At 43.0% G+C, this 21,887-nt stretch overlaps 1 protein-coding gene across 9 annotated transcripts in view; it reads left to right on the forward strand.

Moving 5' to 3' along the window:
• The window catches only part of LOC110521838 (DENN domain-containing protein 1B), a 180,282-nt gene that overhangs the window by 110,960 nt on the left and 47,435 nt on the right, over nt 1-21,887 (forward strand). For 7 of the 9 annotated variants that reach the window (XM_036969293.1, XM_036969294.1, XM_036969298.1 and 4 more), the window contains 6 exons: nt 2,301-2,360; nt 3,730-3,783; nt 4,070-4,180; nt 9,745-9,845; nt 16,819-16,864; nt 18,315-18,416. In XM_036969293.1, the coding sequence (XP_036825188.1) occupies nt 2,301-2,360; nt 3,730-3,783; nt 4,070-4,180; nt 9,745-9,845; nt 16,819-16,864; nt 18,315-18,416 (474 nt within the window). The remainder of the gene's footprint in view (nt 1-2,300; nt 2,361-3,729; nt 3,784-4,069; nt 4,181-9,744; nt 9,846-16,818; nt 16,865-18,314; nt 18,417-21,887) is intronic. The other 2 variants (XM_036969296.1, XM_036969299.1) reach the window with 1 other exon arrangement.

Below are 21,887 nucleotides of genomic sequence, written 5' to 3' on the forward strand. Positions count from 1 at the left end.
AAAGCAATGCATTTCCTTCTCCTTGTACATTAGCTTGTATGCATCCTCCACATGCGCCATTGATCTACCTCGTCGTTTACGATAGGAAAAGTGAATGGGAAAAGTTGTTTGAGGTTTCCTCACCTGTCCGCGTCTTATTTTATTTATTTCCCTGATTTCCCCGATTGCCATTTTGGCACAGTGACTCACTACCCAAACCAGTCGCAACTGGTTTCAAGTGGCCAAGAGACGTCATGTGATATCCTACTGCTGTCTAGTGGACGAACTCGGATTCAGACAGGGGAAAAATGTACATCATTGGCTAGGTAGAGACTTTGCTTTCTCCTCAAATGTATACTGAACAAAAATATAAACACAACATGCAAAAATGTAAACGATTTGACTGAGTTACTGTTCATATAAGGAAATTAGTCTATTGAAATAAATAAATTAGACCTTATCTATGGATTTCACACAATTTGGCGGGGTGCAGCCATGGGTGGGCCTGGGACGACATAGGCCCACCCACTTGGCAGCCAGGCCCACCCACTGGATTGCCAGGCCCAGCCAATCAGAATGAGTTTTTCCCCACAAAAGTACTTTATTACAGACAGAAATACTCCTCAGCATCCACCCACCCACCCACCGTCAGACGATCCCACAGGTGAAGAAGACGGATGTGGAGGTCCTAGGCTGGCGTGGTCTGCAGGCGTGACGCCGTTTGGACGTACTGTCAAATTTGTTGGAGGCAGCTTATGGTAGAGAAATGAACATTAAAAAAAATGTATTTTTTTATTTATTTCAGCTCATTAAACATTGGACCAACACTTTACATGTTGCGTTTATATTTTTGATCAGTATATATCATTCCTGTAATAGGAAAAAAATGACAGCATGGCACGTTGCACAAGCCCTGCACTTTTGAAATGGCTGTTTGCGCATGTTTAGAGCGCCAACATTAAGTTAAAGTATCTATTTATTTATTTATTTATTTAAAAATAATTTTAGAACAGTAATAGGTGACAAACAGTACCAGTCAAAAGTTTGGACACTCATTCAAAGTTTCTTTATTTTTAACATTTTCTACATCAAAACTGAAATAACACATATAGTAGTAACCAAAGAAGTGTTAAACAAATCAAAATATATGTTATATTTGAGATTCTTCAAAGTAGCCACCCTTTGCCTTGATGACAGCTTTGCACACTCTTGGCATTCTCTCAACCAGCTTCATGAGGAATGCTTATCCAATAGTCTTGAAGGAGTTCCCACAATGCTGAGCACTTGTTGGCTGCTTTTCATTCACTCTATGGTCCAACTCATTCCAAACCATCTCAATTCAGTTGAAGACCGCAGAGTGAAGGAAAAGCAGCCAACAAGTGCTCAGCTGTCAAGGTAAAGGGTGGCTACTTTGAAGAATCTCAATTATAAAATATAGTTTTATAGTTCATAGTTTTGATGTCTTCACCATTATTCTACAATGTAGAAATGAGTAAAAAATAATGATAATTGAATGAGGAGGTGTGTCCAAAAGTTTGACTGGTACTGTATTTTATTTCAAACCTAGACTTTCAAATATCTTACTCCCCAACATGGGGACAACGTAAAAAACAACAACATACATTTCAGTTTTTTTTGGCACCTTTATCATAATCCCACATTTCTTACCTTTCTACCAGTACCAAGCATGTGTTTGTAGGACTTAACAGTTTTGAAACCGAAATGTACTTTGAGGGTAGTATACAAAACAAAAATCTAGTTTTTCAATTACCAAAAAAAGCAACTATTGTTTTTAAAATATGATTCTGTGTTTGTTATTATGCATACTTTACTGTATTGGGTTTTAGTCTTTGTCCATAAGGATCTGCTATTCTTTATTTAGACGAATTAAATCAGCTAGCCTCTCTCTCAATGTAATATCTAATGTCTCTAGGGGTTATCCAATTATACAGTTAAATTCATTCCAGTTGCCTTTATTAAGTAATCAATGCATTGCTTAGAAAGGTTAACAAGTGGAATTGTGCTGAATTATGAGGGGGGAAATACAATTTATTCTGTCATTTTTAGTCTGGCACGCTTTTAATATGCTTTTATTTTTCATTACCAAGGTTCATTGAGAACACACCAAGAGGCGAGGTTTAGGGTCCAACTGCTTTCTGTAGAAAATTCAAGTTAGATTTTTAATTGATGAAGCAGAATCTTCCACAAAAAGTTATTTTTGTTTTTTATCATGACAGCCTTGAAAAACAAAAAAAAAGACGGATCATTGTCCCCTTTCAAGTGTGAACTCTGTTTTGCTCTCTATCGCTCTCACTGTGAAGACCGCGCTGTTGCATATAGCCACTGGGCAAGTACTGAGAGATGCACCAAGCCGGCAGCCGGTGAGTGGAGGAGAAGAATGAGTGAACAAGAGAGCGGGGAGAAAAAGGAGGGAGGGGAGAGAGAGCGAAAGAGATTTTAAACCGCTGCTGCTGCACTAACCGCATGGGAGCTGAGGCTTTCCAATTTGGCCAAAAAAGCCTGGCTATCTTTTTAAATCTCACAAAAGCAAACTATCCTGGGCCTTGGTGTCTGTTTCTTCTCCTCTGGAAAACAATCAAACTTAGTGAATGATTAATGTTGTTCCATGCTACTGTATTCTCTTTCTGAATATTTAAAGTCTATTTTATGGTGCGTGTTTAAAGCAAAGGCAATTGTGCTCAGAAAGTCTCCTTGATGCCTTTCCCGTTAACCCATATTTCATGTTTTTATATAAACATCGATTGAAAAAAAACAACAAAAAAACAGAGAAGCAAACACACAGCGAGGGCCTGGGACTGATGGAACTGAACTGAGAATACAATGATCGTGCTGTGCCGTGGGTTTATAAGGCGACAATAGCCCACCATTCAGACATCAGGCTACTCACTGACACCATTCCTGGAGGTGGCGGCATCAATATTATTTGACATTATTCATTGGAACATTGACCAGGCAGCAAATAATGTGACAGTGACGCAGACTCATATATATATATATATATATATATATATATATATATATATATATATAGCACAATATCGCCATCAGCAATTAATTGTTAGGTTACATCATTCGTCTAGGTGAATTGTCATCAGAGGTTGTTTGTGGCTGACTGTAGTTTTGCCTATTGCTTTAATCACTTTTCCCAGGTGAGGGGGATTGTGGGTGTTGTAGTTTTGGACCAGTGCTTGGTGATGGGTTCTCTGTCTCTGCTCTCTTCTAAGGAGGCAAAATGCTGGGGTTAATTCATTTTATGAGCGTGGACATGCACTTGTATGTGTGTCTGTCATCATATGGTGTGGGTAAAAAAGTATCAAAAGAAGAGCATGACAGGGAGAGAGAAATTGAAAGTGTAAAGTGTGGTTAATGGGCTGTCCAGGCCTCTTTGATCCAAACAGTCAACCTGCTCTGCTCCCCCAAAGTGAGACAGGCAGCTCTCTGATCCTCTCAACAACCTGTGTGTGTTTGTGCTTTCTTTAATGCTGAAATAAATACCTTGTTTCCCACCAGAGAGCTCAATCTTAAATCTATAGGGTATAGGGATCCAGGCTGCCATGTGTGTGCGTGCGTGTGTTGGTGTGTGTGTCAGTGCTGCCCTCCTAGCCAAGTCAGTACAGACGGAAGCTTAACAATTCCCACAGACAGAGGAGTTATAGATCACTCTATGAGTGGCGTGCTGCGCTACGTTGCTGACCCTGTCTTCTCTCTGTATACTCTGTGTTTCCTCAGCACTCCTACTTCATAGCCCCAGATATCAACGGCTTGCCCACAATCCCCGAGAGTGTAAGTCTACCCTTCTGGTTTACCAGTGTGCAAGACCTAGATCTTACCCCGTCGAATAGAGCGCAAGATATATTGTGCATTTTTGAATGAAATTGACCATTGAACCGTTTTTTAGTTGGAGACTGCTGTCCATTTGAGTTTTCTGTGAAATACCGTAAACCTATGACCTGAATTTGTAATAATGGTTACGTCCTCGATTTACAGGAAAGAGCCGTCCCTAGTGCTCTGAGAAGTGTGTCGTTATAAAGTCACTAACTGTCCTGTCTCCTCTGTTTTCCCAATCCAGAGGAACCTGACAGAGTATTTTGTGGCGGTGGACGTCAACAATATGCTGCATCTGTACGCCAGCATGCTGCACGAAAGACGCATCATCATTACCTCAAGCAAGCTTAGCACTGTGAGTACCTCTACGTTGTACACTACAGTGTGGTACAGATTCATGCTTTCATAGGGACATTATACTATCCAGGGTTTATGTTTCTGATTAAACATGGCATTCCTCATTAATATTACAAGCACTTCATCAAAATGTATATCTAAACGTTCACAGTTTGAATGCACGTATGCACACAGACACACGCGCGTGCACACACACACACACACACATATACACACACACACATATACACACACACACACAGACACACACACACACACACGGACAGAGTTCAGTGGTCCTCCAGTCATCCGGCTCCTCTATCTCCAGTCTCTGGCAAGTAGTAAAGCCAGCACTAAGCCAGGATTATATTTGACTGTTTGTCTTAAAGTTCTAGCTTTTAATGGCCGACAAGCCATAAATTATCAGTTACTAGACGCTCTAACTCTCTTACATTAGTTTATTATCAGTTATTAGGCATTTAAATCTCTGCCGAAGTACCCGTAGAGATCTTTCTCTCTGTGCTTATCATTGTGGCTGGCAGCAGAGCCAAATGTTTATGAGAGGGAGAGCACGAGTGATGTCATCCACGCTCCTATCTCTACCATTCTGCTCCGGTATCTTCCTGCAGGCCGGAATGCTGAACTGGGGAGCGGGGTGGGGAGAGGAACCCAAGGTCTCCCTGAGGATGGAGTGGAGGGGTCCGGGGAAGGTGTAGAAAATTACCCAACCCTCAGAGAATTTCACCTCTCTTCCCCTTTCTCCTCATCTCTCCCTCTCCTCCACTCACCTCTTCCCACCCCCCACCACTCAGCATGTCAGCCCCTAAGAGCCCCAGCCGTGCCCACTGACTCCGGGGGTTACAGGGTGTAAATTATCAGAGCCACGGGTGACGGCTGTTTTCTTAGCAGACGGCTGGAAGTGATATTCTGTGTGATTTACAATTTTGCGTCGCGACAAGACAAACTGTCTGAGGTTTATTTAACTTATATGTCGACGGCCATCGTTAGACCACCCATAAGCCTTTATTTGTTCATCTCTCCCTCCCTCCGTCCATCAATCAATACATAAATGCTGTCCTTTTTATTAGTAGAGTGTATGTTTCTCTCAGTCTATCCCTGGCATTACTTTTAAAGAGTAGTTTGCAGAAAGAAGAGAGCGATTAGGCCTCCATATGACCCCTGCTACCACTGTCCCTCTGAGAGATGGTGAAAGAGAAAAAAGGAAAGAGAAAGATAGAAATGGAGAGAAGAAGAGGTAGAGAGAGCATGGGAGAGAGACTAGACACGGCATACATTATGTGGGCTCCAGGCAGAGGGCCTGCCTGTGTGTTAGGGCCCCTAGTGATCCCGCTGTGCCAGTGTAGCAGAACATGGCGGCATGCCTGCAAGCGCCCAACAGCAAAGGAATAAATCATGATGGTACAACAATGCATCAGTTGACTTATTGCTGTTTTGTGACCGGAGGTGAGTGGTACCACTGTTTTGAAAGGCGTGTGGTGGTGCGGTGCGATGGCCGAGGCAGTCAGCCGAGCATGCAGGCTTGTCATGCCGCCGTATAATTGTGCTGCATCAGGCCTCCTCTAACTAGTCAGCTGGGAGGCCCGTGTCTTTCATCTTCCCCTCCCCTGGCCTCGCCGGGCCCTGGCCCCCTCGGTAGGCAGTCGGCAGGCCCCTGACAGCAGCCTTCTCATCATGCTGTCAGTATTATGCTAACTAGGACCATCCATCCACCACGGCCCTGAGTGCTAGCTGCCTGCCTGCCTCACCACCGCACAGCGCCTTGGCCCTAAAACTTACTTCTCACTTTTCACTCTCCACTTCTTCTAGTCTATCAACCTCCCTGCTTTCTCTTTCCATCTCCCGTTGCTTTCTTTCTCTCTTGCTCCTAGTCGCTCTCTTTCGGTGTCTCTTTCTGCTTTCTCACTCTGTCACCTTTCTTTCCACCTCTTGTTCTCTGTCTGCTTTTTGTCTTTCTTTCCCCTCTTGTCCCTATAGCCACATTTCTTATGGTGGCTGGTGGTTAGCGCATCATCTGTATTCTGTGTTTTTGTTCCCCATTTCTTATTTTGTTGCCGATTTGTTTTTGTGTGTGTGCAGGGGTGGATGTGACTGTGTGTGAGGGTGGCCTGGTGTTACTGCGATGCCCTCTTTCTCCGTGTCTCAGTGCCATCTACTTGTTAGTGGCACACCTGTGTGGCTCTGCACTGATACCAGGCGTTTGTCAACACACAGAGAGAGCAGAGGTAATTGGGTGTCTTCCTTTGGACGAGGAGAGGAGGAGAGAAGAAGGGGAGGAGAGGGAGGGAGGGATAGGGTAGAGGACGTGGTGAGGTGTATGAGGTTGGCAAGAGGGGGAGGGGAGAAGAGGAAAGAGAAGATTGGCGAAAAAGGCAGAAAAGAAGAGTTGAGAATTGAGGTTTGAGGTTTGTTGATGTTGCCTATTCCTCCCCCAGGCCAGTCTAAACCAGTTAAAGAATGGTGTGGGTGAGCGAGTTGTAGCACAGTTACTCAGGGTCCTGTCTTGGTGAACATCACACATAGAGTGTGTGCCTGGTTGTTTGCTTGTTAAAGCAGATGTTTTAAAGGCAGAGCAGCACGCTCATCCGACTAAGACAACCGATTCCTACGGAAGTGTCGTGACGTGCTCTTTGATGGCTAACAACGTTGTCTTTGATAGTTACCTGTCTGTTGCCACCCACGCTCCCTGTTCACATCACTGATGAACTGCATTCTTCTGAGCGGCTTGCTTTCACAAATCAGTTCTTAGTACGTTATTAGTTCCTTACCGAGTGCACTATACAATCATAACTGTCTTGAAACAGGTCTCGCAATTAAATTGAATTAATAACAGTGGATATTGTGGGGGGGGGGGCAAAAAATATTGTTCAATTGACCGAGTTATTTAGGAATAGAATGATCGTTGGTACACAGTGTCCACGGATTGTCTCCTGTTAAGGGGAAATGTTGTGTTAATATGTTCCGTTTCTCTCAGTTTATAGTATTGTGTGTTTAATGTGGTCAGTTTATGTGAGGACTTAGGAGAGCTATCAGGGCTGGATGGGGATCTGGTGCCTTCAGAAGCAGGCTGTTGCTGTATAATCTCTGACCCATCTGAGACTCACACTCACACACAGACCGAGGCAGAGGCTCATTACTGGGAGGACCCCAGGTCCCAGAGGGCCAAGGCTAGCACCTAAAGCAGCCCTAATCCAGTATTTGTTCTTGGGGACTGTATCTGTGCTGTATCTGTGATTCTCCACTGAATGGAATATTAAGCACCAGGTCTTTTGTGGAGCGTGTAAGCCATTTGGCTCCACACATCTATTATTTATTAGCTTGGCAAATATTTTATAAGGGCTCCTAGCCGCCCGCGACCTGCTCTCTGGTGGAGCCCCTGAGAAGAAAAAAAAAGAAAGAAAGCGCTTACAAATGTCTATTTTTGATTTAATCGTCTCTAACACCTGTGTGTTAGCTGGCTATAGATAGACATGGGGTTGGTTTGGGTTAAATGTGAGAGGAAGTATGAACTATGCCTTTGGACTCCTACAACCTCATCTTCCTCCTCTCCGGTTGGTAGGGGGAGGAACAAATCACATCAAGAAAAATGTATTTCTTATGTTTATCTTAGTTTCAGTAGAATCCCCCCCCCCCCCCCCCATCCTTAGAAGAGAGATATGCTGTCTTCTCTTTTAACCTGTGAGTAAAGCAGGCCAATTGCGGGCTAAGTGAGCCTCACCTTGAGGACAGGCTGTGGCTGAGATAATTGGAGTTGGTTAGCTATTTTTTTCTGTCCCATTACCTCCTGGTACCAACGGCTGAGCCTCTCTCTGTCTCCCTGAGGAAGGAGTTTGCGTGTGTGTTTGCGTGTGTGTGTGTGCGTGTTTTCTTGTCTGTGTGTGCCTGTTTGTGTGTGTCCGTGTATACAAAGGAGGTGTGCACCGCTGATCCATTGACCTTTCTTCATCATTATTTAATAGGTTTATACTGTCACCATTTACTAGGAGAGGAGAGAAAGGCAAGACGGCTTTGATACTCTCCTGTCTCCAACTGATACACTCTCACATTAATATTCACACAATTGATTTATTTCCTCCTTAGAAAAAAAATGTTTGCTGGGGAATTAAATCTGACAGGACGGGAGCATTGTTGTATTTTATTTGAAGGAGGCGGCGAGCCAGTATGCGTATGCAGATATGCGGAGCAAGACACCAATTAAAAGTTGATTAAGCCTTAATGATGGTGGGACTGCAGGAGAGATTGCAGGAGAGTCAATTTATTGCTCCTCTCTCGAAATAAAAAATGAAAACGGTTGAACCTCCCCACCACACACGCACACACACACACACACACACACACACACACACACACACACACACACACACACACCTCATATGTTAAGAGCTACACAGGCGTTCAGGCGCTTTCTTTAAGGGGGAGGGGGGGGGGGGGGGCTTGGTGCTCTTTGTGTCGGTTCAGTTCAGTCGCCAAGCTTGGCCGCGTTTGCTAGCTCGCCGGTCACTTGTGACATTGTGTGTAGTTTGTGTGTGTGTCTGTGGTTCACACTTCCAAGCATAGCGCCTGCTCCCAGGTCCCCGCGGTATTGGCCCAGCCCGTAGCGCTAGCGTTGGCGGTCTCTCTTGGCTAACTCATGTTTCATTCTTTGGCAATTTGCCCTAATGAAGTCCCCACAGAGCCCTCAGACCACTGTTCTCTTTCTATATTTAATCATGTTATTTTAATCTGCAGGATGAGCTAGCTAGGCTGCCCCTGTGTGTGTGTGTGTGTGTGTGTACACTAGTGTGTACAAGTGTATACTAGTGTGTGCACGTGCGTGCGCAGGTCATTACAATTACTAGGTAGTCAAGAGCCTGTACAACTCCAGGGTCTCAGTCTAAGCTCATCTATTTGTCTTTAAACATTATATCCTAAAAGAGGAAATACAACTGTCATTTGAAAATAAACAGTGACTCTTCTGTGTCTTTTTTTCTACAATGATAACAAACAGGGGTTAATGTTTTGAGTGTCAGGTCTTTGTTGCCATTCTTTTCATCCTTTATTTCTTGTTGTGTATCCATCACAAGGTTTCATACCACACACACACACACACACACACACACACACACACACACACACACACACACACACACACACACACACACACACACACACTACTCTAACCTGATTGTTATCCATCTTTCAGTCTCTCTTCGTCTATTCGTGTGTGTGTGTGTGTGTGTGTGTGTGTGTGTGTATATGACACCACTATCAAAGCTGTCAGTGTCATGTTTGAGTATTGTATTGTTGGGATGAAAGCTGAGCTATACATTGGCAACAGTAACACAACAGATCATACCGTCTGGTTTTTTTTGGGGGGGGGGTGAACATTTTGGTGTTTTGCTAAAGATTGAAGCTCCTTAAAAGGTACATTCAGCAAGATGACATCATCATACACAACGGAGCCAATTGCCATCTTGCTGACTCTACCTTTAAAATGAAAACCAGCAGTAGTTCTAGCCTCGAGTCAGATTTGAGAAAAGTCACGATTGGCTCTGTTATAATATGTTGTGTTTGTCCCTCTCATAGTTAACTGCGTGTGTCCACGGCTCTGCTGCCATGTTGTTCCCCATGAACTGGCAACACATTTACATCCCTGTACTGCCTCCACATCTACTGGACTACTGCTGGTAAGACTCCGCTACTGGCCACACACACACGAGATCTCTTCTTATTCCTCTCACACTATTTTCCAGTGAGGTTTTCCTCCATAATGAACAGTTTGAATGGTCTTCCTACATATTTGATTCCCTGGGCCGGTCAGCACTAAGCTTTCCATGTCTTCACCCTCAGTGGATTTCATTACAACTCATCCAACACTAATCTAACAAGTCTGACTGGATGTTGACTGACCTCAATTTACCTCAATTTGTGGATATATGCAGCACTTAACCTATGGATTCTTGAGTCAGTGCCTAGATATGGCACAGGCAGTGAAATAACATATTTATATACATTAATATTATATTCATATACATTTACTGTAATGTTTTTGCATAGTGTAAAACCTGGTGTTCACTGCCAGCTAAACGTGATTCCCAGCACACTGTGAACACCAATCATGAATGGGTTAACACCAAAACGAATGGGTGTTCCCTCCGTCAGATAATCAAATATCTACCAAATCACATTACAACCTCTCAAACAGAGTTAACCATGTGTTATACCATGACTTGAGCATTGTGTGTTTACATGAAAGGGAGAGAGGTTACAGTATTGTGACAGACCTACAGCAGGCCAGCTGTTGTAGAGAGAAAGAGCAGATCTTATTAACCAGCTAACCTGATTGAGGCAGCGGCCACAGAACAGAATAGGACCTACACACAACACTCCCAGCTCTGCCAAGTCCTGGCCCGGTGACGTTCCCCAGTTAGAGTAATCAGGTTTGCTTGGTTGAGAGCAGGCGGCGTTGGTTTCTGGGAAGTGTGTGAGGCGTTAATGATGTTAGACGGTGCAGGCATGTCCTCCCTGGTCCTCTCTGCCGCTAGCTGATTGGGTTACTGGACAGCGCTGAGGCTTGATTAATGATTAACAGTAAATACTGTATGTCTCATTATAGTCTTTAGTTGGTAATAGTCTTAGCTGGAAAATGATATGTTAATAGTGTTATTTGCAACCGACTGTATTTTAAGTTTAAGATGGTTTTGCTAAAGCTACAGTAACATCACTGTAATAAAGAAAAATATATATATTATTTTTTATTTGTTTCATGTTTGATTCTGATCTTTGTGATTCCTCACGAAACCCAGACAACGAAATACCACGAAATGTAATCCATAGAATAGTCCTTAGGAGGAAGGATTGTTGACATGTATTTGATATTTGTATATAAAAGCATAATTGAAGAAAAACATTTCAAAGTTTGCATATTTCTGACATTTTGTCCTTACCAAGGCCTCCTTTAAGACTCTGTGGTGTTTCATCTGTAGGTGCTACAAAGCAAACAGTTGTGTCATTTTAAGTTGTACCGCTTGCTCTGTAATATGAGTCATATGAGTAGTATTTTTATATCACTAATCTTTTACATGAATATATGAATATTGAAAAATATAAACATGATTATTTGAAATATCACATTTTTTGATTTGGCAAATGTTTCAATATATTGTTGAACATAATACACTCTACGGGCATATCAAAGTTCCAGAGTGGGATCTCTGGTAGTTTTAAAGTTATGATCCAATTTGTAAGCATTACCAACAGAGTGAATGTGAAAATGGATTCAAAATGGTAGCCCTCTGCTGGTGATTTGCAGGATATTCAACTTATTTTTACAAGTTAAAGGAGGGCTGTGATTGGTTAAATTGCCTACTATGCCAATTCCACAGGCCATAAATGATTAATATTCATAGTGTAGGCAATTTAGGTAAAGTCACCAAAAGTGTTTGCGTGGAAATGGTACACATTGGTGGTCATTGTAATGCAATGCATTTCTTTCTCCGTCTACATGAAATTTGACATGGCCTTGAATGCATCCTCTCTATGCGCCGTTGATATATCTCACTGGTTTCCAATGGGGAAAATAAATGGGAAAAGGAGATTGAAGTTGCCCATCTGTGTGTTATTTAAAATCGCTAGGGTCCTTTTAAGATGTCAGGCTTGAAAATCCGTAAAGCCATTTTTACACAGTGAGCTACTACCCAAACCAGATCAAACCAGGCGCATCTGGTTTCAAGTGGCCAAGTCACATCATGTGATCTTCTACTGCGATCTAGTGGACGAACTGGGAATCAAACATGAGATCTGATTACATCAGTGAAAAGGTTACGACTTCAGCTTTCTCCTCATACTGTATGTACAGAGCATTTGGAAAGTATTCAGACCCCTTGACTTTTTCCACATTTTGTTTTGTTACAGACTTATTCTAAAATTGATTAAATTGTTTTCCCCCCTCATCAATCTACTCATAATATCCCATAATGATGAAGAAAAACAGTTTTTTAGAAATGTTTGCAAATGTATCAAAAATTAACATTTTAAATATCAGATTTACGTAACTATTCAGACTCTTTACTCAGTACTTTGTTGAAGCACCGTTGGCAGCGATTACAGCCTCGAGTCGTCTTGGGTATGACGCTACAAGCTTGGCACACCAGTATTTGGGGAATCTCTCCCATACTTTTCTGCAGATCCTCTCAAGCACTGTCAGGTTGGATGGGGACTGTCGCTGCACAGCTATTTTCACATCTCAACAGAGATGTTCGATCGGGTTCAAGTCCGGGCTCTGGCTGGGCCATTCAGAGACTTGTCCCAAAGCCACTCCTGCGTTGTCTTGGCTGTGTGCTTAGGGTCGTTGTCCTGTTAGAAGGTGAACCTTCGCCCCAGTCTGAGGTCCTGAGCTCTCTGGAGCAGGTTTTTAATCAAGGATCTCTCTGTACTTTGCTCCGTTCATTTTTCCCTCGATCCTGACTAGTCTCCCAGTCCCTGCCACTGAAAAACATCCCCACAGCATGATGCTGCCACCAACATGCATCATCATAGGGATGGTGCCAGGTTTCCTCCAGACGTGACTGTTTCAGGTCAAAGAGTTCAATCTTGATTTCATCAGACCAATCTTGTTTCTCATGGTCTGAGAGTCCTTTAGGTGCCTTTTGGCGAACTCCAAGCGGGCTGTCACTCTACCATAAAGGCCTGATTGGTGGAGTGCAGCAGAGATGGTTGTCCTTCTGGAAGGTTCTCCCATCTCCACAGAGGAACTCTTGAGCTCTTTCAGAGTGACCATCGCAGTCTTGGTCACATCCCTGAACAAGCCCTTCTATCCCGATTGCTCAGTTTGGCCAGGCGGCCAGCTCTAGGAAGAGTCTTAGTGATTCCAAACTTTTTACATTTAAGAATGATGGAGGCCACTGTGTTTTGGGAACCTTTGATGCTGCAGAAATGTTTTGGTACTCTTCCCCAGATCGGTGCCACGACACAATCCTGTCTTAGAGCTCTACCGACAATTCCTTCGACCTCATGGCTAGGTTTTTGCTCTGACATGCATGTCAACTGTAGGACCTTATATAGACAGGTGTGTGCCTTTCCAAATCATGTACAATTGAATTTACCACAGGTGTAGTACCCAGAAAATTGTTTAACAAATCAATCAAATATATTTTACATTTGAGATTCTTCAAAGCCACCCTTTGCATTGATGACAGCCTTGCACACTCTTGGCATTCTCTTAACCAGCTAAATGATGTAGTCACCTGGAATGCATTTCAATTAACAGGTGTGCCTTGTTAAAATATAATTTGTGGACTTTCTTTCCTTCTTAATGCATTTGAACCAATCAGTTGTGTTGTGACAAGGTAGGGGTGGTATACATTTGGTAAAAGACCAAGTCAATCAATCAATCAATCAATCAAATGTATTTATAAAGCATCAGCTGATGTCACAAAGTGCTGTACAGAAACCCAGCCTAAAACCCCAAACAGCAAGCAATGCAGGTGTAGAAGCGCGGTGGCTAGGAAAAACTCCCTAGAAAGGCCGGGACCTAGGAAGAAACCTGTAGAGGAACCAGGCTATGAGGGGTGGCCAGTCCTCTTATGGCTCTGCCGAGTGGAGATTATAACAGAACATGGCCAATATGTTCAAATGTTCATAAATGACAGGTCAATACCTCAGGAGTAAATGTTGGCTTTTCATAGCTGATCATTCAGAGTATCTCTACCGCTCCTGCTGTCTCTAGAGAGTTGAAAACACCAGGTCTGGGACAAGTAGCACGTCTGATGAACAGGTCAGGGTTCCATAGCCGCAGGCAGAACAGTTGATATTGGAGCAGCAGCTCGACCAGGTGGACTGGGGACAGGAAGGAGTCATTAGGCCAGGTAGTCCTGAGGCATGGTCCTAGGGCTCAGGTCTTCCGAGAGAGAGGGAAGGAAAGAAAAATAAAGAGATTTAGAGACACCGAATAAGACCGGAGAAATACTCCAGATATAACAGACTGACTCTAGCCCCCCGACACAAACTATTGCAGCATAAATACTGGAGGCTGAGACAGGAGGGATTGGGAGACACTGTGGCCCCATCCAACGATACCCCCAGACAGGGCCAAACAGGCAGGAAGTAACCTCACCCCTTATGCCAAAGCACAGCCCCCACACCACTAGAGGGATATCTTCAACAACCAACTTACCATCCTGAGACAAGGCTGAGTATAGCACACAAAGATCTCGCCCTCTTCACAAACCCAAGGGGGGGCGCCAACCCGGACAGTAAGATCGCGTCCCAGTGGAGAGAGGGGAACCGGCCATGCAGAGACAGCAAGGGCGGTTCGTTGCACAAGTGCCTTTCTGTTCACCTTCAGACTATACTCAATCATAGGACATACTGAAGAGATGAGTCTTCAATAAAGACTTAAAGGTCGAGACCAAGTCTGCATCTCTCACATGGATAGGCAGACCATTCCATAAAAATGGAGTTCTATAGGAAAAAGCTCTGCCTCCAGCTGTTTGCTTAGAAATTCTAGGGACAGTAAGGAGGTTTGCGTATTGTGATCGTAGCGTACGTGTAGGTATGTACGGCAGGACCAAATCGGAAAGATAGGTAGGAGCAAGCCCATGTAATGCTTTGTAGGTTAGCAGTAAAACCTTGACATCAGCCCTTGCTTTAACAGGAAGCCAGTGTGGGGAGGCTAGCACTGGAGTAATATGATCTCATTTTTTGGTTCTAGTCAAGATTCTAGCAGCCGTGTTTAGCAATAAGTTAATTTAGTGCTTTATCCGGGTAGCCGGAAAGTAGAACATTGCAGTAGTCTAATCTAGAAGTGACAAAAGCATGGATACATTTTTCTGAATAATTTTTGGACAGAAAGTTTCTGATTTTTGCAATATTACGTAGATGGAAAAAAGCTGTCCTTGAAATGGTCTTGATATGTTTGTCAAAAGAGAGATCAGGGTCCAGAGTAACCGCCGAGGTCCTTCATAGTTTTATTTGAGATGACTGTACAACCATCAAGATTAATTGTCAGATTCAACAGAATCGGCTCTTTCAGTAGTTTAGTTGTAATAGGGTCCAGCATGTAGCTTGAAGGTTTAGAGGCCATGATTATTTTCAGCAATGTGTCAAGGGATATGGTATTAAAAAAATGTGAGTGCCTCCCTTGATACTAGGTCCTGGCAGTGTTGTGCAGACTCAGGACAACTGAGCTTTGGAGGAATATGCAGGTTTAAAGAGGAGCTTTCTAATGATCATGATGTTTTTGTCAAAGAAGTTCATGAATTTATCACTGCTGAAGTTAAAGCCATCCTCTTTTGGGGAATGCTGCTTTTTAGTTAGCTTTGCGACAGTATCAAAAATAAATGTTGGATTGATCTTATTTTCCTCGTTTAAGTTGGAAAAATAGTGAGTGATCTTTGTTACTGCACGGTACTGTCTTCCAAGTTAGTCGGAAGACTAGTTTGGTGTAACGCCATTTCCGTTACAATTTTCTGGAGGCTTGCTTCAGAGCTCGGGTACTTTCTGTATATTATTTTGTGTATTTTATGTCAAGAACAGCTCAATAAGCAAAGAGAAACGACAGTCCATCATTAGTTTAAGACATGAAGGTCAGTCAATGCGGAACATTTCAAGAACATTGAAAGTTTATTCAAGTGCAGTCGCAAAAACCATCAAGCTCTATGATGAAACTGGCTCTCTTGAGGACTGCCACAGGGAAAGAAGACCCAAAGTTACCTCTGCTGCAGAGGATAAGTTCATTAGCGTTACCAGCCTCAGAAATTGCAGCCCAAATTAATGCTTCAAGTAACCAACACATCTCAACATCAACTGTTCAGAGGAGACTGCATGAATCAGGCCTTTATGGTTGAATATCTGCAAAGAAACCACAACTAAAGGACACAAATAAGAAGAAGAGACTTGCATGGGCCAGGAAACACAAGCAATGGACATTAGACCGGTGGAAATCTGTCCTTTGGTCTGATGAGTCCAAACGTTTGATTTTTGGTTCCAACCACCGTGTCTTTGTGTGACGCAGAGAAGGTGAACGGATGATCTCTGCATGTGTGGTTCCCACCGTATAGCATGGAGGAGGTGTGATGGTGTGGGGGTGATTTTCTGGTGACACTGGCAGGGATTTATTTAGAATTCAAGGCACACTTAACCAGCATGGCTACCACAGCATTCTGCAGCGATACGCCATCCCATCTGGTTTGCGCTTAGTGTGAGTCTAATTTGTTTTTCAACAGGACAATGACCCAGTACACCTCCAGACTGTGTAAGGGCTATTTGACCAAAAAGGAGAGTGATGGAGTGCTGCATCAGATGACCTGGCCTCCACAATCACAGAACCTCAACCCAATTGAGATGTTTTGGGATGAGTTGGACTGCAGAGTGAAGGAAAATCAACCAACAAGTGCTCATTATATGTAGGAACTCCTTCAAGAATGTTGGAAAAGCATTCTTCATGAAGCTGGTTGAGAGAATGCCTAGAGTGTGCAACGCTATCATCAAGGAATCTAAAATATGTTTACTATTATTCTACAATATTACTGTGTGTGTGTGTGTGTGTGTGTGTGTGTGTGTGTGTGTATAAAATGCATTAATTATTTCACCCAGTCGTTATTTTATCATTAGTAATTTAGTCCTGACTCAGATCCTTCTTTCAAATTCTCTCTTCCCTAGTGCCCCCATGCCATACCTTGTGGGAGTTCATCTCAGTCTGCTGGAGGTAAGTCAAACAATCGCAGACACATCATATTATATCTAAATTAGAATCTGATTCGGAAACTCTCCCGCTATATTTTATTAAATGTATTGTGATTTGGTTATTTCATTTTTAAAAAATCTAGTTTTTAAATGTTTTTGTCACTGTGTAGTGGATGTGTACAGTATATAAGTGTGATCAAAACAGCTGTGATTGCAGCTGTGAGAATGAATTAAACTGTGAACTTCATAACGATGCAATATTTACATTGACGTACCCAACACTGGAAACCAAATCAAAAGGATATTGACAATGCTTTTCCTTTTCTGCCTCTAGGTTTTTATCTGTTGTGTGCATGCTTACCAATTTAAGACACAAATAAATGACAGAGAAAAAGACAGTTTTCACAAACAAAGAGCTTTTGTGCTTCGTTATTGAGAGCTGGTGTGTTGGTCGGGGGTAGACCCGTCACCGCGTGTGTGTGTGTGTGTGACGTTCCTGGCAGTAGCGGTATTCATCACACACTGTACCAGTGACAGACCCTCTCTCGTGCACTGCCAGATCAGCATGCAAGCCTCCGCAGCCACCACTGTCACACAAGTGTGTGTTTGTTGTGTACGACTGTGTGTGTGTGTACTGTATGTGCCTGTATGTTTGCTAGTGTGTGTCTGTGTGTGCATATCTGTGTCAGTGTGTGTATATGAGAGTCTCCGTATCTCAGACTATCACATACAAAAGTGACAAACTCGAGATCTCCAGCCCCACCTGCCTACTGAGCACCACATACATACAGATCCGTGTGGTTTGTAGCTATCAGGAAGACTCCAGCCCAGCACAGCAGACTACTGTTGAGGCATCAGGATTTACGCTGCTAGAAAATGTTTGCAGACTTTGAATGTTTGCTGTGTGCCCTTTTTTCATTTTGGTGTATTTGCCTGTGTGTGTGTGTGTGTGGAGCAAATTTGTTTTTGACTGTAGTTTTAAATGTTACTTGTCAGTGTATTTAAATCTAAAACACTCTGGCTGTAAGATGAGAATGTGGGTTGGAGGTTATAAAAAAGGTCTGTGTGACTTATTATAATGACCTGTGAAATATTTGCGGCACTGTATCAAGTTCTGGAACAATAAAAACTGTAATTGTTCCATTAAAAACACTCCGAGATTAATAAATACGGTCTGTGTTTCAATTTCTTCAGCTTTGTGGGGGGAGGGAGAATTATTTTTCCAACCACAAACTTTTGCTGGTGTGTGTGAGGGATAATTATTTCTTTATGATGATTGGTGTGTGTGAGGGATACTTGTTTCTTTATGATGATTGGTGTGTGTGAGGGATAATTGTTTATTTATGATGATTGGTGTGTGTGAGGGATAATTGTTTCTTCATGATGATTGGTGTGTGTGAGGGATAATTGTTTATTTATGATGATTGGTGTGTGTGCGTGTTTAGCTGACGACCTGTGTTTTGTCCTCTCAGAGAGTGCGCAGCAGGTCATTGGAGGATGTAGTGATTCTGAATGTGGACACCAACACACTGGAGAGCCCCCAGGATGACCTGCAGAACCTGCCCAGCGACGTGGTGAGCCCACACACACACACACACACACACACACACACACACACACACACACACACACACACAAACACACAGTCTCGGCATCATTCTTATTACACATGCACATACAGTACCAGTCAAAAGTTTGGACACACCTACTCATTCAAGGGTTTTTCTTTATTTTTACTATTTTCTACATTGTGATGGGAGTGCTGCATCAGATGACCTGGCCTCTACAATCACCCGGCCTCAACCCAATTGAGATGGTTTGGGATGAGTTGGACCGCAGAGTGAAGGAAAAGCAGCCAACAAGTGCTCAGCATATGTGGGATCTCCTTCAATGCTGCATTCAAGGAGAAGTTGGTTGAGAGAATGCCAAGAGTGTGCAAGCTGTCATCAAGGCAAAGGGTGGCTACTTTGAATAATTTAAAATATATTTTGATTTGTTTAACACTTTTTTGGTTACTACATGATTCCATATGTGTTATTTCATAGTTTTGATGCTCCACTATTATTCTACAATGTAGAAAATATTAAAAATAAAGAAAAACCCTTGAATGAGTAGGTGTTCTAAAACTTTTGACTGGTACTATATGCAGAGCCTCTTTCACACCTACTCTCTGTCTCTCTTGTTTCTCTCTCACACACACACTCACCATCTTGCACTTATACCTACAGTATTCACACACTCCTCCATTCACACCTTCCTTCTCTTTTCCCGCTTTCTTTCTCTCATTCATCAACACAAGTAGTACAGTGCATTGGGAAAGTGTTCACACCCCTTCACTTTTCCCACATTTTGTTATGTTACAGCCTTATGCTAAAATGGATTAAATAAAAAAAATTCTCATCAATGTACCCAGAATGACAAAGCGAAAGAGAAATACCTTATTTACATAAGTATTCAGACCCTTTGCTATGAGACTCGAAATTGAGCTCAGGTGCATCCTGTTTCCATTGATCATCCTTGAGATGTTTCTGCAACTTCATTGGAGTCCACCTGTGGTAAATTAAATTGATTGGACATGATTTGGAAATGCACACACCTGTCTTTATAAGGTCCCACAGTTGACAGTGTATGCCAGAGTAAAAACCAAGCCATGAGGTCGAAGGAATTGTCCAAATTCTTCTTTACAATGACGGCCTACCCGGGAACAGTGAGTTAACTGCCTTGTTCAGGGGCAGAATAACAGATTTTTACCTTGTCAGCTCGGGGATTTGATCCAGCAACCTTTTGAGTACTGGCCCAACGCTCTAACCACTAGGCTACCTGTGTCATACCCAAAAAGACTCGAGGCTGTAATCACTGCCTAAGGTGCTTCAACAAAGTACTGATTAGAGGGACTGAATACTTATGTAAAAGTGATATTTAAGTTTTTATTTTTAATACATTAGCAAACATTTCTTAACCTGTTTTTCCTTAGTCATTATGGGGTGTTGTGTGTAGATTGATGAGGAAAAAAAAATACAATTTAATCCATTTTAGAATAAGGCTGTAACATAACAAAATGTGGAAAAAGTGAAGGGGTCTGAATACTTTCCGACTGCATTGTAAATCCATGTCTTCTTCAGGATGTACACACACACTCTTCCTCACTTGTCTAACCAACCCTGTCCCCCCCACCCCCCTGGTCCTTAGCAGCGCTTGTGGGAAATTCTGCAACGCACACATGCACATACAAATACACACACTGAAAGGCAAGCAGCATTCATCAGCCATCAGATCTGTGGAAACATCTCTCCCCTTCATCTCCCTCTATTCTAATCATTATTCCTCAAAGACTGCTTTTTCTGCCTGCCCAGTGGCACGTCTCCGGGAACGACAGAGCGAGAAAGACTGTTTGAGAAGGGACGGAGGGAGAGGAGGAAAGACTGGGTTTGTGGCAGCAGGGAAAGAGAGAGAGAGAAGAAGGGGGCCAATTACCAGTGGTGTCTCTACAGCCACCTGCCAGCTCCATCTCTTTAATTAATGTAGCACTGACACCGGTCAGTGCAACAGGAAACCAGGGTCACACACACACATGCATGCCTGTCATCCCTCCGTTTGAATCACGCAGGAGGCTGTTTGTTTCCTTCCTCTCTAGGGGGGATTTAATACTCCTTGTGAAGCAGTGTGTGTGTGTGTGTGTGTGTGTGTGTGTGTGTGTACTGTACTCATACAGACACACACACGCGTGTGCACACAGGCGCACACACACACACACACACACACACACACACACAGCCCTAATAGTATACCTATACCTGCAGTACGGCTACTTCTCTCTCTCTCTCTGACTGTGCAGCAACCCGCCTCTCTGTGCCCAGGGACTCCAATCCTAAATTAAAGCGCAAACTGAGTCTGTCATAAAAGGGAGATGGCTCTTTTGAATCCGACAGGCAACAGAGAAAAGCCTTTGTCTTTGTCGTCTGCTAAATTAAGTGGCGGCTTTGATCCTCGAGCTCGCCATTTCCCTCCGACTAATCACAGAACACACTCTTCATATCACGGCGAATTACACCGCCTGAAACAAGATGTGTCACCTACTACAGTACAGTACCATCATATATTTATTACAGAAAAAAAAAAATCAAAAAAACATTCTCTCTCTCCTGCCCCCTCATCGCTAGGGGTGATGTAGATGAATCAGGAAAAGAGCAGGTACTAATTGCGGGGAATTCCAAGTCCCTTGTTAGTTTGCTCGTTAGACTGGAAGGACGTGCCACATGGCATCTGATAATTGTGTTTACATACAGTAGGATGGTTGAGAGGCATTGCTCAGTTCGTCAGAACCAACGGCCGGGGAACTTAATTAAAAGAGTCTGTCTTAATCTCAGAATAAGAAATTGTCAACTGGCTGCTTGAGATTAAGGTCATAGAACTGTTATTGCAAACAACGTGAAGTCTTTATAGAACTGTCATAACTTTATACAGCTAAAATGATTAGACACTTCATTTACCTGTTCTCGCTGACTGTACTGTGGCTTCCTAATGAATAGAACGGCTTGGGACTGCCATGACAGCATACGCTAAACCGATCAAGAGCCGTTAGCATTTAAGAGGAAGAATGTACAGTAATTAAATTGGTACTGTTAATATGAATTTATCAGGAGCAAACTGCATTAGTAGATAAAGATTAGCAGACCTGATAACCTGCATCTCCTTCCACCTCAGTATTATCTAACCTGTGATTCAGATAGTGAGAGTTTTCTACAAGTTATCCACATTTAGAAAATCCAATGCCTCATTCCTTCCATAAAGCCAAGTATATTAAAATAGATTAAGGGGCACATTTTTTGGTTTGAGTGTTTCAAGTATATAAAGTTGCTGCGGAACAACTTTGTGCATCAAATCAAATAACATTTTATTAGTCACATGTGGCTTCGGCTGACCACTGGCCCTACTCTGGAGGGGTCAGGGGTCACAGACGTCCTGCATTTACCTGGCCCGCTCCCAGACAGGACCCCGCAGCTGCCCGCTGACTGCCCTTTAACGGCCATTTCCCCCAATTCCAC

The sequence above is a fragment of the Oncorhynchus mykiss genome, chromosome 30, assembly GCF_013265735.2.
Source record: "Oncorhynchus mykiss isolate Arlee chromosome 30, USDA_OmykA_1.1, whole genome shotgun sequence".
Taxonomy (NCBI): domain Eukaryota; kingdom Metazoa; phylum Chordata; class Actinopteri; order Salmoniformes; family Salmonidae; genus Oncorhynchus; species Oncorhynchus mykiss.